General features: G+C 34.5%; 1 protein-coding gene across 2 annotated transcripts in view; it reads right to left on the bottom strand.

The window, feature by feature from the left end:
- The window catches only part of LOC123306592 (claspin), a 47,287-nt gene that overhangs the window by 6,273 nt on the left and 26,408 nt on the right, over nucleotides 1–14,606 (bottom strand). For both annotated transcript variants that reach the window (XM_044888657.1, XM_044888658.1), the window contains exons 2-4: nucleotides 11,877–11,919; nucleotides 8,807–8,934; nucleotides 2,909–3,139 (exon numbers count right to left, since the gene is read on the bottom strand). In XM_044888657.1, coding sequence (XP_044744592.1) covers nucleotides 2,909–3,139; nucleotides 8,807–8,934; nucleotides 11,877–11,916 — 399 coding nt within the window. In that variant the 5' untranslated portion in view covers nucleotides 11,917–11,919. The remainder of the gene's footprint in view (nucleotides 1–2,908; nucleotides 3,140–8,806; nucleotides 8,935–11,876; nucleotides 11,920–14,606) is intronic.

Raw genomic sequence — 14,606 nt, 5'->3', positions numbered from 1 at the left:
ATTTGTATTAATTCCTTTAAAATAGGAAAAATTTTTCCGAGCAAAAAAAGCTAGGTATTCGATTATGAAAAATAAATACAAGTCAACATAAGAAATATAATTTCTTAGGGGCGCATTATGAGAATTCGCCACAGGCGCCAGAATCCTAGTTCCGGCTCTGGATATCTCTTTCCTCTTTTAGACGCTGGCTCCAGTCATCCAGCCAGCCAGCCATATCGATCCTTGAGTTCAATGAATTGAAGTGGTGAAAAAGGTTTTGGAAAATAATTCGAAAAGGAGGTGCCTATGAACCTGCTACATCTTCTTGAAAAGTACTGGAGGTAACTAGATGACAAATGTGACAAAGAAATAGAGTACTATCCTAAAACGATCCTGTTGACTCTTTGTTCCAATTAACACAATTTTAGGTGTAGAAAATGGAGAGTTTGAAAATCATATTTTGAAATGACAAAAAAAAATCGGAAAATTTCAAAGTTATAATATCTGGTAAAGTTTATCCAAATTGAGCCTGCCCGTTCTGTTGGTCCAATGGAAGATTAAAAAACTGTTACACATACACGATGTCCCACGTTGATTAGGTAAGACAAGGAATTTCTCGTGATCTGAGAGGAGTAGTATTTCTTATTTTGGGGATGTAGTTTAAATCAATTGGTGCACCTGTTTTTGATCATTGATCATCTAACTCAAAGAGATTTTGTTGTCGGTCACGTGACATGAGATTAAAAATTATTAATGAAAAAACTTGTATATTTTCACATTTCTATGTTCCTTCCGGGAAGAAGATTCAGGAACTCCTTGTACAGGGTGGGCAAAATTGGTGATACCTGAACTACAACTTTTTCAATCCAACGAGATGGAGGAGAGAGGAAAATGCATGGTACACTACGGTCGTCATTTTTCGAGTTATAGGTCTCCTTTTTTTTCGAGTTATAGGTCAAAATTAAAAATTCAACTTTGGACATTAACTCCGTTTCTGTTTAAGCTAGGATGTTGAAATGAAAACATTATACAGACACTTTTTTGATAGCAATCCAGTGGCGTACTATGAGTTTTTCCAACAGTTATATTTGCTGAGCTATAACATAAAGATGTGTTTTTTCTTATGAAAACAGTAGTTTAAAATGACTTAGAAAGACTGAGGGCGATGTATGATATCTTTTTAAAACGGGAAGAAAATGGCGATTCTTTCTAAGTCATTTTAAACAACTGAAGTCCTAAGAAAAAACAATATATAAAGCTCAGCAAATAAACCTGTTGGAAAAAGTCATAGTACGCCACTGGATTTCTATCAAAAAAAGTGTCTCAATAATGATTTCGAAACCTAAATAATGACCAAAATTGAAATCGCCCAAATTCAAATTTTGGCCTATAACTCGAAAACAAAAGAAGATAGACGAATGCAGTTGATGCCATTATTAGTTTCCCGAAAAAAGACGAACGTAGTGTGGCATTCATTTTCCTCTATCTCGTTAGGTTAAAAAGTTGTAGTTCAAGTATCACTTTACGAAATTGTCAAACTCAAAAACGAAGTATCGTAGGAGGCTGCGGTTTTCACCATTCTTTGTTTCTCCGAAAATGAGCCATACCTTTTCTTCTAGCTGCTATAGTTCTGGAGATCTTCTCAGTAGACAACGAATTTTGCCCATCCTGTACAATATACTTTGTCCCACGACGACAAAGGTCAGAAAAGAGCCATTGGCCAATTCTTCAAGTTTAGGGTGTACATTTGGGCAGCGCTTTATTTTTTTGATGGGTAAAACAAGCTAAAACTATAATAATCATTATTCATTCATATTTGATTGAAAAACGTAGGTAAAAACTTTGAATTCCTAAACAAGATGTTTGAAACGTTGTCCGTCTTCGTAAATGCATAATGCATTTTGCAAATTCCGTCAAAAGTATCTTACAAGCATCGCTTATACTTCCTCTTAACTCCTTTGTTAAATCGTAGTTTGTAGTTCTTAAATTAATCGTTTCAGACCACAAGTGTGACAGTTTGTTGGAATCGTTATCTCGGTGGGAACATAGAAATGCCAAAATTAATAGGTTGTCATTATTAATTTAATCTGACCAACAACAGAAAGCTCATTGGATAACATAATATCAGTACCTACCTAATAACTGCACTAATTGCACCAATTTACAACCCCAAAATTACAATTCCCTACTACTCCGAGATATTCCATGTCTTTATTGTCGTATGGGACACCCTGTAGTGTGTTCGGATAAAAAATGTAGTTTAGAGATTTATAAACTCCTTTTTCTATATTGATTAGCTTGGTTCAGTTCTAATTTGAAAAAGTTGAAGTAAAAGGAATAATATAATAATTTTGTCTAAAATTATAGTCTTTTTGTTGTGGCATTCAAGAGAAAACATTAAAATTCGCTTTGATGAAGACAGTTTTGAACTTCTCAGATGATTTATATGATTATTAACTAACTGAAATATTTTCTATTAACTGTTGTACGAGATTGACCATTTTGAAGTAGTTATATTGTCCTCACTTTGGTTTTTATTTCGTCTTTTAAAATACCATTCATTTCACCTTTCTTATGCTAATACTATGGGTTGGGAATAGAGGAGAATCGTCTTCTAAATTATGATACCTCTTACCTTACCTGACATTTCAAAGGAATGCTAGAGGGTTTTATTTCGATGAAGGTTGCAAACTTAGATTGTTTTTATGATTCTATATAGATTCCGATAGATTCAACACTTCATCCAGCGTCGTCATTATGACATAAAAAAAAACGAAACAAAAAATGAGGATAGTCCTTCGCAATTTGCATGTGTTGAGCAAGAATACCGTTTGGTCAATGTTTTTGAATGGACGACTCAGTACTCAGTCGATTGCTAATTTTGAAGTAAGATATGTATTGATAAATTTTGCAAACCCCTTTTTCTTACCTGGCATTTGAAGGGAATGCTTGCGTAGAAACCATCATGCAGTCCATCGCATTTGAAATCGATTTCATCGGGATCTGGCACTCTCTCGTAAAATGGGTATTCCGATAGGTTGTAACCGTTGAGTTCTTTTGGCAGGTTTGGATCGTGGACATAATCAAGCTGCGGTATTCCAGTTAGCGTTGGTTTGGAGGCATTTTTTCCAGTCCCTTCGGTGCTGGATTCCGTGACTACCTGAAACAATGCAGTCCTTACTTGTTGGAAAGATAATTTATTATTAAAATTAGCAGGAACTTTTCAATATAAAATGACGACAATTTGGTAGTTAACAGTTGATGAGTATGGAGAGTACGGGAGAGTTGTACCCCTTTTCACTCTGAAGCCACTTAGGTAAGTTGTATCTATAAATGGTAGCAACTCATTTTTTTGCCTGAAGAAATCATGCCCAAATAGGTAACGATAGATAATAGTAGAGTGATGGTGAGGTGAACATTTTGAGTACAGCAATTCTTTTTTCAGAAAAAATTGGCTCATGTCTCTCTAACCCATGGGAGACTTGAACAGTGGGCGAGAGAGCCTCTACAATAAGTTTGCTAATCAGGAAAAACATTGAAAGAAAACAATTTTCAATTACCAACGATTGTCTTATCTAGATTTTCATCATCAGATGTATCAGCGTATGAAATACATATTTTCTATTTCAGAGTCATTCTCACTTATTTCCGAGATATTTCTTACTTTTTTGAACCTCCGCATTTTTTTATATTTATTTCTATTATTCAATTCTCTTTTTTTGAAGCAAACTATTATCTGAGCTCAGTACGGGAAATTTGGACCACTGGTTATGTCTCCCGACCATAGCATTAGTCAAGCCTCCCGCACTCCCCTTTAGTCTATTTAACAGATGTTTTCTTGAAACTTTTACAACTATTATTAAAAAGGCTCATCGTTTTTAAAACAATATAAATCAATGAAAGCAATCAAACTAAATAACACCACGCACCTATTAAACTTTTCAGACAGTGTAACGAACAGGAATTATTCAATTTCTTACTTCCTAACAACAAAATCACGTTCAACCCTCTCACTCCCGAACTGTTCTGATGGCGGCCAAAATGGAGCCGCTACTAGTTGTACCTTGTTACCAGTGAAATCTAAAAGTCTTTAAGAGTTAAAGTAACAAGTTCTAGCTGAGTCTCTACAGAGAAGATTGGAATTGAGAGACAAGAAAGAAGTAAACACATATTAATTAAGGTGGTTACGAATATTCAACCGAAATTTTGTATTCAGAAACTGAATCGATTGTTCACGTCTACTTGTTAATTCAGTTATTCTCACAGTTCGATGCAACTAGCGCTAATAGAAAGTGCGAAATATTTAGAGCGTGTAGAAATTCTTTTGTAATTCATATCGATGTTTTACGCAGACCCAGTCGTTGTTAAGGTATTTAAAGTTATCCAATTGATCATTACTATTCGAAAAACAATTTATTCCTTTCGATTTCAACCAGTCTGTGCAGAATACAAAGATTCTCTATATCGAATTAATTTGGAGACTTGGTTTTCGACTTATTATGACTAATCAATAATGCTTTTACTGCTGGAACCCAAATTATGTTACTTGATTCAATAGAATAGTTTTTACTAGATCCTACATTTAATTCCAGAGTGAGTGAGAGTGAGGCTTTTTTTTGACAGAAGGTGGAACTCATCAAAATAAGTCGTTCAACCAAAAATTGTCTACATAAAATATCCTGTTCTGTACTTGTTTTTCAGTTTTTTCAAATTTCCTAGTTTTTGAACTACCCCTAATGACGTGTGAAAACAATGCTTCATTTGTAGTTGTCACCAATAGATATCTCACTCTCTCTCTGAGGCTGAGAAACAACCCCTAGAAGTTCGACAAAATTTCACTGAATTTCTGGTGGAACCGTGGAAGGAAACCTGTGGAAGGAAACAAAACATAAACATATGGCTGGACCATGAATGGTTCAGTACCAAGTTATCGGATTAGATGCATCGGGTCACTTTTGGGAGAATAATAATTGTTGTATCGTGAAATTTAGGGTGAAAAAGAAAGTTAAAAATCGAGGCAGTTTCTTGAAAGTGCTTATGCTAGTTATGTTGAAAAAATGCTATGATGTTTCCCCATTTCATCCCATTTTTACGACGATTGTTGGAATGTTCGAACAAGAAGATTGTGATGCCCATTATGAAAAAATTATGAATAATTCAGAGGAATTTTATTGGTGAGAGTTTGAAGTATTATTCTATTTTTTTGGCTTGTGTCCTAAGTCTCTTCTGTCAGTTGACATCGAAATGAGCCATTTCATAAGATCGTGTAAGATACTAGCCAATATCCTAAACGAAACCACATGGTCGAATCAGGAGATAAGTTTCTTTCCACTGCTTTTCGATAATTCAGCTGATAAACGGTGTGGGGTCGTATTAGGATCTATTTCGGTAATCATTTTCAATTTCTTTTTCAACTTTGTCATTTTGAAAGTTTTGTATAGGTGATTTTTGGTGGAAAGCTTCATTTTGACCAGTAATACCTTCTGCTGAAAAAAAGCCTCAACTTCAAATACACCCTGTATAGTGAAACTCGGTCTGGTCACAAAACTGTTTTGAAATCTAGAGTATTGTGAAGAATGAAAAGTTATTATTTTTCAAAGGGTCTCAGGTGATAATTAAGAAGTATTACATAATATCCATTATTCTGACAGAAACCAGAGCCTAGTAGAATTCATTTTTTGACTACCGAAGGGCAGCTGATAAAAATTTTGCTTTCAATGATCAGGTGATAATTGATTATAATTTCAGCAATTGCTTCAGGATAAATGAAGTTCAGTTGTTCAGTATTTTTGTACCTCATCGTATGGTTTTGGGGGCTTGATTGTGCTTAGTCTTGGTCAAAGAGGAGAGTGGTTTTTAGTTCAGAGAAATAACAATTTTGTCCACCAACCACCATTATAGGCTGATATCAGGATTAAGATATTTCAGGAACTGAGGTGCGGAAAACAACAAATTAGATTTAGCATAACCATCTTCGACTAATGGCCAATTAATAATTCGAACTAAGATCAAAGGTCATGCTGCAACCTTTCGAATACGACCTTTCAGCTAGCAATCCTATCGAACTCATTATTCGGTTCCTGTCACTAACGCCTGAACCACTATTGTTAGATATACTGAAGCGAAAAATAAGCTAAAAAATTCTGATTCGGTCCTTGAAACTGCAACCCAAGTAAAACGTCAAGGATTTTCGATCGTAAAATCCTAATTTATCTGATTATCCTTCTTCGTTTCATAAATTGAACTGAATAAATATCAAAGCTAGTAGGTGGTGGAACTGCCGTTCCAGCAAACTGCTTTGCAACTTTTCAGTTTTCAAACGAAATACTCGTACATTATAAGAAAAATATTGAGAATTGAAAAAAGGTTAGGTAGTGAAAAGAAAACTGAAAAATAGTATTATTGTGTTGGTCCAGAATATGAACTTTTCAAATCAAATTTGAGCAAACAGAAAGTGAAAAGTTGCCAAAGTAGTTTTGTGCAATAGGTTCCTGGTTGTTGATAAATTCATCCTTCTTAGTTTCAGGATTTCAAAATGTTTTCCTGAAACTGGGTATTCATTGAACATTCAAAAAAATGCAGGATGATTTCGAAAACATCAATATTTTTTCTGAGATATGGGCTGTCAAAAATGAGAACTTTTCTGACATTCTGGCTCATCTGGCTGGTGAAATTTAAAGATTAAGGGATATTTCGTTAAAATTGTTGGCACTTTATAACTCAGAATGCAAGCATATTTGCATATTTTAAAGGTCAACGAATTACCTTCTGTGTTTTTGCTGCACATTTTGGCAATAACTTAATGGAATGAATGGTAATTCTTGTATGAATCTATTTTCTTCTATACGGAGTGATTTAAGAGTGGCACACAAAATTAATTTTATCTATATTTCCTATTTTTTGGAAAAATGCAGGACCAGGTAGATTTTTATTCCGAATTGCGCAACTTTCCTTTTATACTAGAGTTTGTCATTTACCCTTTAGATGGGTGAAGAGTTGTTGTGTTTTTTCGAATCGTAATCCTAACTTTTTTGTGTCAGAACTGGATAGATGTTACTGAGGATGATTTGGTTATCGGCTGACTATTTTTGACAATACATGGGAGTCTTTGACTCACCCTGTAACACACCCTCAACAGTAAATTCTTGAGGTCAGAAGAAACACTTTTTTCTTACCATTTTTTCCGAATCGGCTAGGTTTAAAAAATTCAGGCAGTTGAAAAACCATAAAAAAAATGTTATTTTTAGTGCTATCTCACAAACGGTTTTATCGAATGATATGAATTTAAGACCATAGTTTTTCATTTATTCGATTAATCTTTTTCGAACTCAGGATATCACCAACGTTTTCCAGTTTTCTCATTATGACCATTACGTACCATAAAAATACCAAAAATTCAAAGCACCCAACACTTGAAACTAAGTTCGACGCTATTCAATGAATATTTGAACGTTTTTTAAAATGAAAGTATCCATAATGTGTAGTGTCACAGATTAAGCTAATTATTTTGTTGTTCTAGGGGCGGCACAGCTTATTATGAAAACTTAAAATGGCTATATCGGAAAAAATGGTATAGGATAAAAGTTATTCTTTTGACCTCAAGAATCTACTGTTAAACAATTTGAACTAGTCAAAGACCTACCTGTATATTGACTAATATAATTCAAAGTACGATTTAGTGAGATTTTCGATCTTTTTTTAGATGTCCTAGGTGACCTAACTATAATGCAGTATTGATAAGGGTTGATAATTAACCCTTTTATTCATTTCTGCCACAAAAAGTTAGGGTTGTAATTTAAAAAAAACTCAACTTCCTTCTATAATTCGTAGAGGGGTGCATGACAAACCTTGCGCAATATACGCAAACAAAAGTTGCTTATTTCCGAATTGATTGATGATCGAGCATTTCTCTACAAAATAGCAAATACCGCCGAGGATATGAAATTGTGCGTTACTTATGCTCACTGGTGTATCTGTGTATAGGAAAAATTGATATGTACTATGTAAATTGTTCAGGCATAATTTACCGTTTCACACCAGAAAAATTGATCCAGCAAAAATCCATACGTTCATGCAAAAAATGTAACTAACTGTTTCACTTTCAGTTGCTAAGAAAAATGTGCAGCAACGAGGCTGAACCTACAAGACAAAGTCGAAGTATGTCATGCCACATTCCTTGCAGGTGTGCTTTCATATCCTTGCAGAATTGAGAAATAATTCGACGAATGTCTCCGAAATCCTTATTCGGAAATTTTTCGAATAAATCATCGCCATTACACCTTTCATTGACCGTATCATCTCCGGAGCGATTAAAACAGTAGGCAGGTAAGATGAAATCATTGGAACGATTCCTTTAATGTTAAACGCTTATTTTTTTATAGTTTCATTTCACGGTCGACTTCTTAACGTCATCGAGATAGAAAGTGAAGGTGATTACTTTTCAATAATTGCTCGTGTAGTAATGTCACTTGCCGTGGAATTCACGCCACTTTGAATTCACAGTGGAAGATATAAAAGAGAATTTGAGGTTTGGCTATATAGGTGGCACAATAAATTAATGCTTTTGTTATGATAAGTTGAAATCGAGCACGAGATCCGTAACATCCTAGGAATGTTTGGAAGGACGAATCAGATAATACATTCCACAACAAATATTCTTTTAGGAGTGTACTGGAGTACGGTTCATTCACTTTTATAATAGCAGTCGGTTGGCCTTGGTTATGGCGCATGTCAAAATATTTTTGGGTTTTAAATCAGCGCACTTAAAATCAATGAATTGCAGTTGAAGGGAAGTTATAAAAAAATTGTTTATATTAGTGAATATTACCTCAGGATCAATTCCGTCTGTAACATTTGGTACTGGACCAGGAGGTGTAGTCGTTGTTGTGGATTTTCCAAATATAAGTGAGGTTGCTCTGATTCCGTATACATCTTGAAGACTAAGCCAAAGGACACCTGCAAATAACTGTATATGTAGAGTCTACACTAAAGAAGATGTGGAAGGTTAAGTATAACATTGCATTCTCCACTTCATTGAATGTTATACAGGCTGGGTCTTCGACTAGTTTAAATATCTCAACAGTAGATTCTTGAGGTCGAAAGAAACACTTTTTTCCTATTGCATTTTTTCCGATACGTCCCTGATAAAAAGATATAGCCATTTTAAATTTTCATAATGAGCTGTGCCTCCTCTGGAAGAACAAAATTACCTTCAGAATAACTAGCTAAATCTGTGACACTACACATCTGTGGATCTTTTAAACAGAGTTGTATTCAGCCAAAGTACCCAATTCTTTAAATTTTACAGATACTTTTTAATTTTTGAACATCAAATTATTCGAAAACGGTGCATTATAGGAGAAAATATGAAGAATACTTACTTTAAAAGTTCAAATATTCATTAGATAGCGTCCAACCCTTGAGTATTAATAAGAGTTGAATACTCAAAGGTCCAACTTAGATTCAAGACTTGGGTTTTGGGTTTTGGTATTCTCATGGTACCTTATGGTCATAATCAGAAAACTGGAAGACGTGGGTGATATCTTGTATTCGAAAAAGATTAATCAAATAAATGAAAAAATATATTCAGAAATTCATTTCATTCGATAAAACCGTTTGTGAGATAGAACTAAGAATAACATTTTTTTATGGTTTTTCAACAGCCTGTATCTTTTAAACCGAGACGAATAGGAAAAAATGGTAACAGTGAAAAGTGTTTCTTTGGACCTCAAGAATTCACTGTTTAAATATTTATACGTGTCAAAGACTTACCCTGTAGACACAACTGAATCCCATCCCCCTAAAAAAATGGAATACTCATGAAAAACCCGAAATATATTATAGATTTCCTCTTCAAAGAAACTTGTTGAACTGGAGTTTTTTCCGTAGAGCCTATGTTATTCATCGAACAATTCTATTCAACAGTTTATAGCTTGTATTAATTGTAAAAAAGTACCAAGCGTTATATCCAGTGTGGTTCATTGAAGTAGTGAGTTCAGGATCTTACAAGCTCCATTTTTTGAGTACCTACTATCAAATAATATAGGTACCGGTTTTCAGTTTTACCGTGCTAATTCCGGGAAATTCAAGTGCCAAAACTTGCATTACGATTTAAAGTTTTCACTTATTTCAGCCAAACCAGACCCAGCAAAGCCAGATGTAATAATTCTTCTTCCGTAACCAAATCTTCTGACTGCGTTGACTATGTTTTGCTTTCCTTGATTATGACATCTGTTGAATGCCAATTTCTGTTGATCCACTCTAGTGTTCATTCTCCCCTCTGCTGTCCCAAAAGTATAAAAGTAAGGATATTTTTATTTACATCCACTTGCTGTTCAATAAGGAGGAAGTTCACCACATTAAAATCAAGTCAAATTGACCTTTGATGCTCTTTGTATTTTAATTCAAAACTAGTGAAAGGGTTGATATTATAATTCCAGGTATATATTTGGCTAAACTAAATTCTAATTTTGAGTAGGAAATTGCAATTTGGCAGTATTTTGTCGACCTTAGTGATATAAAAGAAATCCATGACTAAAAAAAAATTCCTCGAACATCCAAATTATTTATTTCAAGTAGCAAAAGTTACTTCATCTGCAGATTCATTTCAGTAGTATAATCTTACAAGAATTTCTCTAATCTCCTTCTGGATGAAGGTGTTAAATTTTATTCGCGAACCTTCTTGAATGTCATCTACGACGTCTCTTCTTGTTACGTGATATTCATACTATACATTCACCAACTCCGTCACCTAGACACCTATTACATAATGTGGCCTTCCAAGCCCCCATCATCTTAATTCCAAGTACCTTTTCAGTTCCCAAGTGTCATCTTTAATCCGTAAATATCTCGGTGAGAATTGGAAGCGCGTATTTTTTATGGGTTCTATGGAATCCATTCGGTAACCTTCACCCAAATCCCGAACCATACGGCAAATGGACAATCGACTAGATTCTTTGTCCATTCTCAGAAGCAATTACCCTCTCTGTTTTCCTTGAGGTAGGCTTTTCCCTCAATGAGAACAAGATTTTCGTGGAGCATGAACGAGCAGTAGGTATATGATAAATAAGAAATCACGCAGAAATCAAGTTCTAGAAAAATTAAGATTTTATAATATCGGATCTTCCTCCCCAATCAGGCTAAGGTGGATTTTTCATAGTACCTTTAGCTACCTAGCTCACATTGAAACATAATATTTTTGTCGTTTCATCTTACACCTCAATCTGTAAAATGAACAAGTCGGATATTGTAGGAAATTTCAGCAAATGATCTTTTTCTTGTAGTCCAGAAAGATATCTGAAAGGATTCCATTGTTTTCGTTAATCATCAATATTACGGATTTCAATAAACCAAGCGTAAGTGTCAGAAGAGAAAAAGGAAGCTATTGAGTTGAAAGAAGGATGTCAAACTTATGAAGAATAAATTTTATCCTAGTTCTATACGATACTGACAAAATACTTGTTGAAGTGGTTGAACCAGGAAGGTATACAATTCCAGCAACTTTTACAATTTTATTGCTCTTTTCTTATCATGTCATATATTTGCACAACTTGCAGTTGATATTTACAAGCCAAGTTTATGATTTTGAAGTAGAATTTTTATACAGAATTTTTCATTACCTTCAAATTTGTATCGATTACCTAAACTGATGTTCTGACCATAATGCATCGTTGCATTCGTTGGAAAGAACCATTTAGCAATCTTTTATTGTTTTCCTCGAAAGAAATCTGTTTCCGAAGTAAGCCCAATTTCTGTTTGGAAATTGACATAGCTTGTAGGTAAAAAGCTATGCACTTCAAATTGTGTGTATTCAAAAACACACAGAACCTGATCTTTCAAAATTTCATAAAATAATCGAATAAAATTTTTTTGAAAGCGTCATTAACAAATGAACTCACCTGCTGACAAGAGTATCCATATTCCAGGAGGCCTCTTCATCTTCTGAAAAAAAAATTGGGAGTTAAAACAAAAATTTGAAATTTTATATAGGAAACAGTAGAACATTGTAGACATTTCCTTATTGTCGATTCCGCTTCAATTTGACGTTCATGTTCAACATTTGAGTTGATAATTAAATGGCTGGCTGGAAGAACGCGGTATGTCAGTTTGACAACGTTTTCAGGACGCGCGTTTTTATTGTCGAAACGCATCATTTGATATAAGTAAAAATATTCTCTCACATACCTCGTTATTCCACCAGATATATTCTCGGAATCGGGCTAGGGAAATGTATTATGTTTTCATATTTTTAATGTTTGGATGGTTGACACATTTCTTCACGATTAGGGCAACTTCGAGTCATTTTCACTTTAATTATGAAATAATGAAAAGTGAAAATTTAAAGAAGGTTTTAAAAATTCAGAATCAAGATATTCGTTAGGTATGGAACTTTTTTGTTGTTCCAAATGTGTTTGGGCGTTTAAAGTCAGTGAGGTACCTATATAGTACCTATAATCTTTTGCTTTTGCTGACCTTGTCTGAAAAAAAATTTCTAAACCATTTCACTAGTTCAAGCGCCCGCATCAATAAAACTTTGATGATCGGCGTCAATGATTTGCTCATGCATTCTGTAAACCTCACTTGAAATATACAAAATGTCTACTGACGCCCCTACTTTAGTAGCAGACGTTGGACATCGTTATTTAATTGATGAGGTCTTATTTTTTTCGAATATTTCTGGTAAGTCAGTTGTACTCCGTCGATTGATTTTATTAACAGCTCAATTTTTGGTACTTTAGCTTGTTTGCTTGTACTTATTATATGGTATATTTCTTTATTTTTCGTTACAAAAATACATTATATATTGATTTCAAACTGAATCACTCGAAAAAAATCTATAGTGAATATTCTACTTCCCGCGATGAGTTCATATCATACCATATCCTTCATATCATTACACTTATACGGGCAAACAGAGAGTTTTTTCTGAGGTTTTTATCTCTGTTTTCATGTATTATATAAAGATAGTATGTATGGTACCCCGTTGTCATTTTTCCTCCGCTTACACTGAGATTTGGAACGAGGAACAGGTTTTTGGGATCTGTCTCTTGTTGCCATCACACACGCTTCATTGTTTTCAGATTGTAAAAGTTTAGTAACACCATATTTCAAAAGAATACATATATATATATATAACAATGAAAGCAATTTTTATTGGGAACTAAGATTGATAAAATACATAAAAGGTAATTGAATAAACATAATAAACAGTTGAATACTGTCAAGCAGATGGCAAATTTTCATAGAACTGTCGATGCTCTTCTTTGTCCATGAACTGAAGCATGTCTAAAAGATCTTTTTTTTTTTCTTTTGTGATAGGAATCAATTCCTGGTATAAAGGTGGTAAAAGTTCGGTGTTAGTGATGTCCAAAATTGTGGGAAATACTGGTGTAGTCTTCCAAGGTTGCAAAATACTGTGTGATTTTCGGGCATACAGATTAACAGGATCGTCATGTGTTATTTTGAACCAAGCAAACTCGGTGATTTTCAGTTTGCCTTTACTTAATTTTGCTGTTAAAAAATCGAAATTTTTGAAATCTTTTTGCTCCATCTCAGTTACTAGGAATGGTTTATTTACTCGTGCATTGGCTATCACCTCCTTCCAGTCACTAGGAACAATGGGCTTCTGTGATTTTTTGAATCGTTCAATTACTGCAAAATCTCTATCGCAGGGCATGAAACTGTGACCAGAAACGAGAAATTTTTGTTCTATTTGCGTGAAGTATCCAGTGTGTAGTAACAACATGTACATCGATAAAACACACCAGTTGTTGTTTTGCCCAGTGCATCTATCTGACCACACGACTAATTTTCTTTCCTCTCCAGCATTCAACTTTTTGTAATTGGTCACAATATGCTTTAGTATACAAGAAGCAATTTCTTTTGAGCCTCTCTTGGCAATAGCTTCGTACCACAGGTACATATAGGCATCTCCGGTGTTCATATTATGCACTGCAAAATTGAAGGAGGAAAGCTGCCTCTGATAAAACATACTTGAGTGTGTCAACGTGGGACAAAACAGAACCTGCTCCAAATCTACACACAATGTGATTACGTCCTCCCTGCCCGAGTCACTATTCAAAATTTTATAAGCCTGATCGGCATTGAAATGATGTAACTTACTCTCCTCTTCTACTCGCTGTCGTTCAACCTCATCAGGAGCTGTCTTCAACTGAACAAAGAGTAAGTCACATTTTCGACAGGTATCAGACCTTGGTTGGCCGAATCTCAATTTGAAATCTCGATCAAAGATTTTTTTATACAGAGTGAGGCTCACAGAAACATCTGGATTTTCATTCTTAAATATTCTGAACATTTTTGTCACGCTCAAGTCTGCACTCAAACAGTTGTTCCTTACACTGGCATTTCTACTGTAATGGCAAGGTTGTGAGGGAAAATTCCCAATATGTGATTTAATCAAATTTCTCACATTATTATCCAAAGCATGAGGTCTATTTGTATGACAACCTCTTCGATCTTTGGGGGATAAATCTCCATTTTTCAATTTTGTCTGAAGAGTGTCAACCCGGCGGAGACTTATTTGGAAAACATTACAGAATGTTTTCTTACAAACATCTACATTTTCAATTTTATATTTAAATGTAGCCAGTCTCCGAGAAGACGAATCT

Source organism: Coccinella septempunctata, chromosome 2 (assembly GCF_907165205.1).
Source record: "Coccinella septempunctata chromosome 2, icCocSept1.1, whole genome shotgun sequence".
NCBI classification, from domain to species: domain Eukaryota; kingdom Metazoa; phylum Arthropoda; class Insecta; order Coleoptera; family Coccinellidae; genus Coccinella; species Coccinella septempunctata.
The sequence above is the reverse complement of the archived record's forward strand: the minus strand, read 5'-3'. Positions and strand labels throughout refer to the sequence as shown.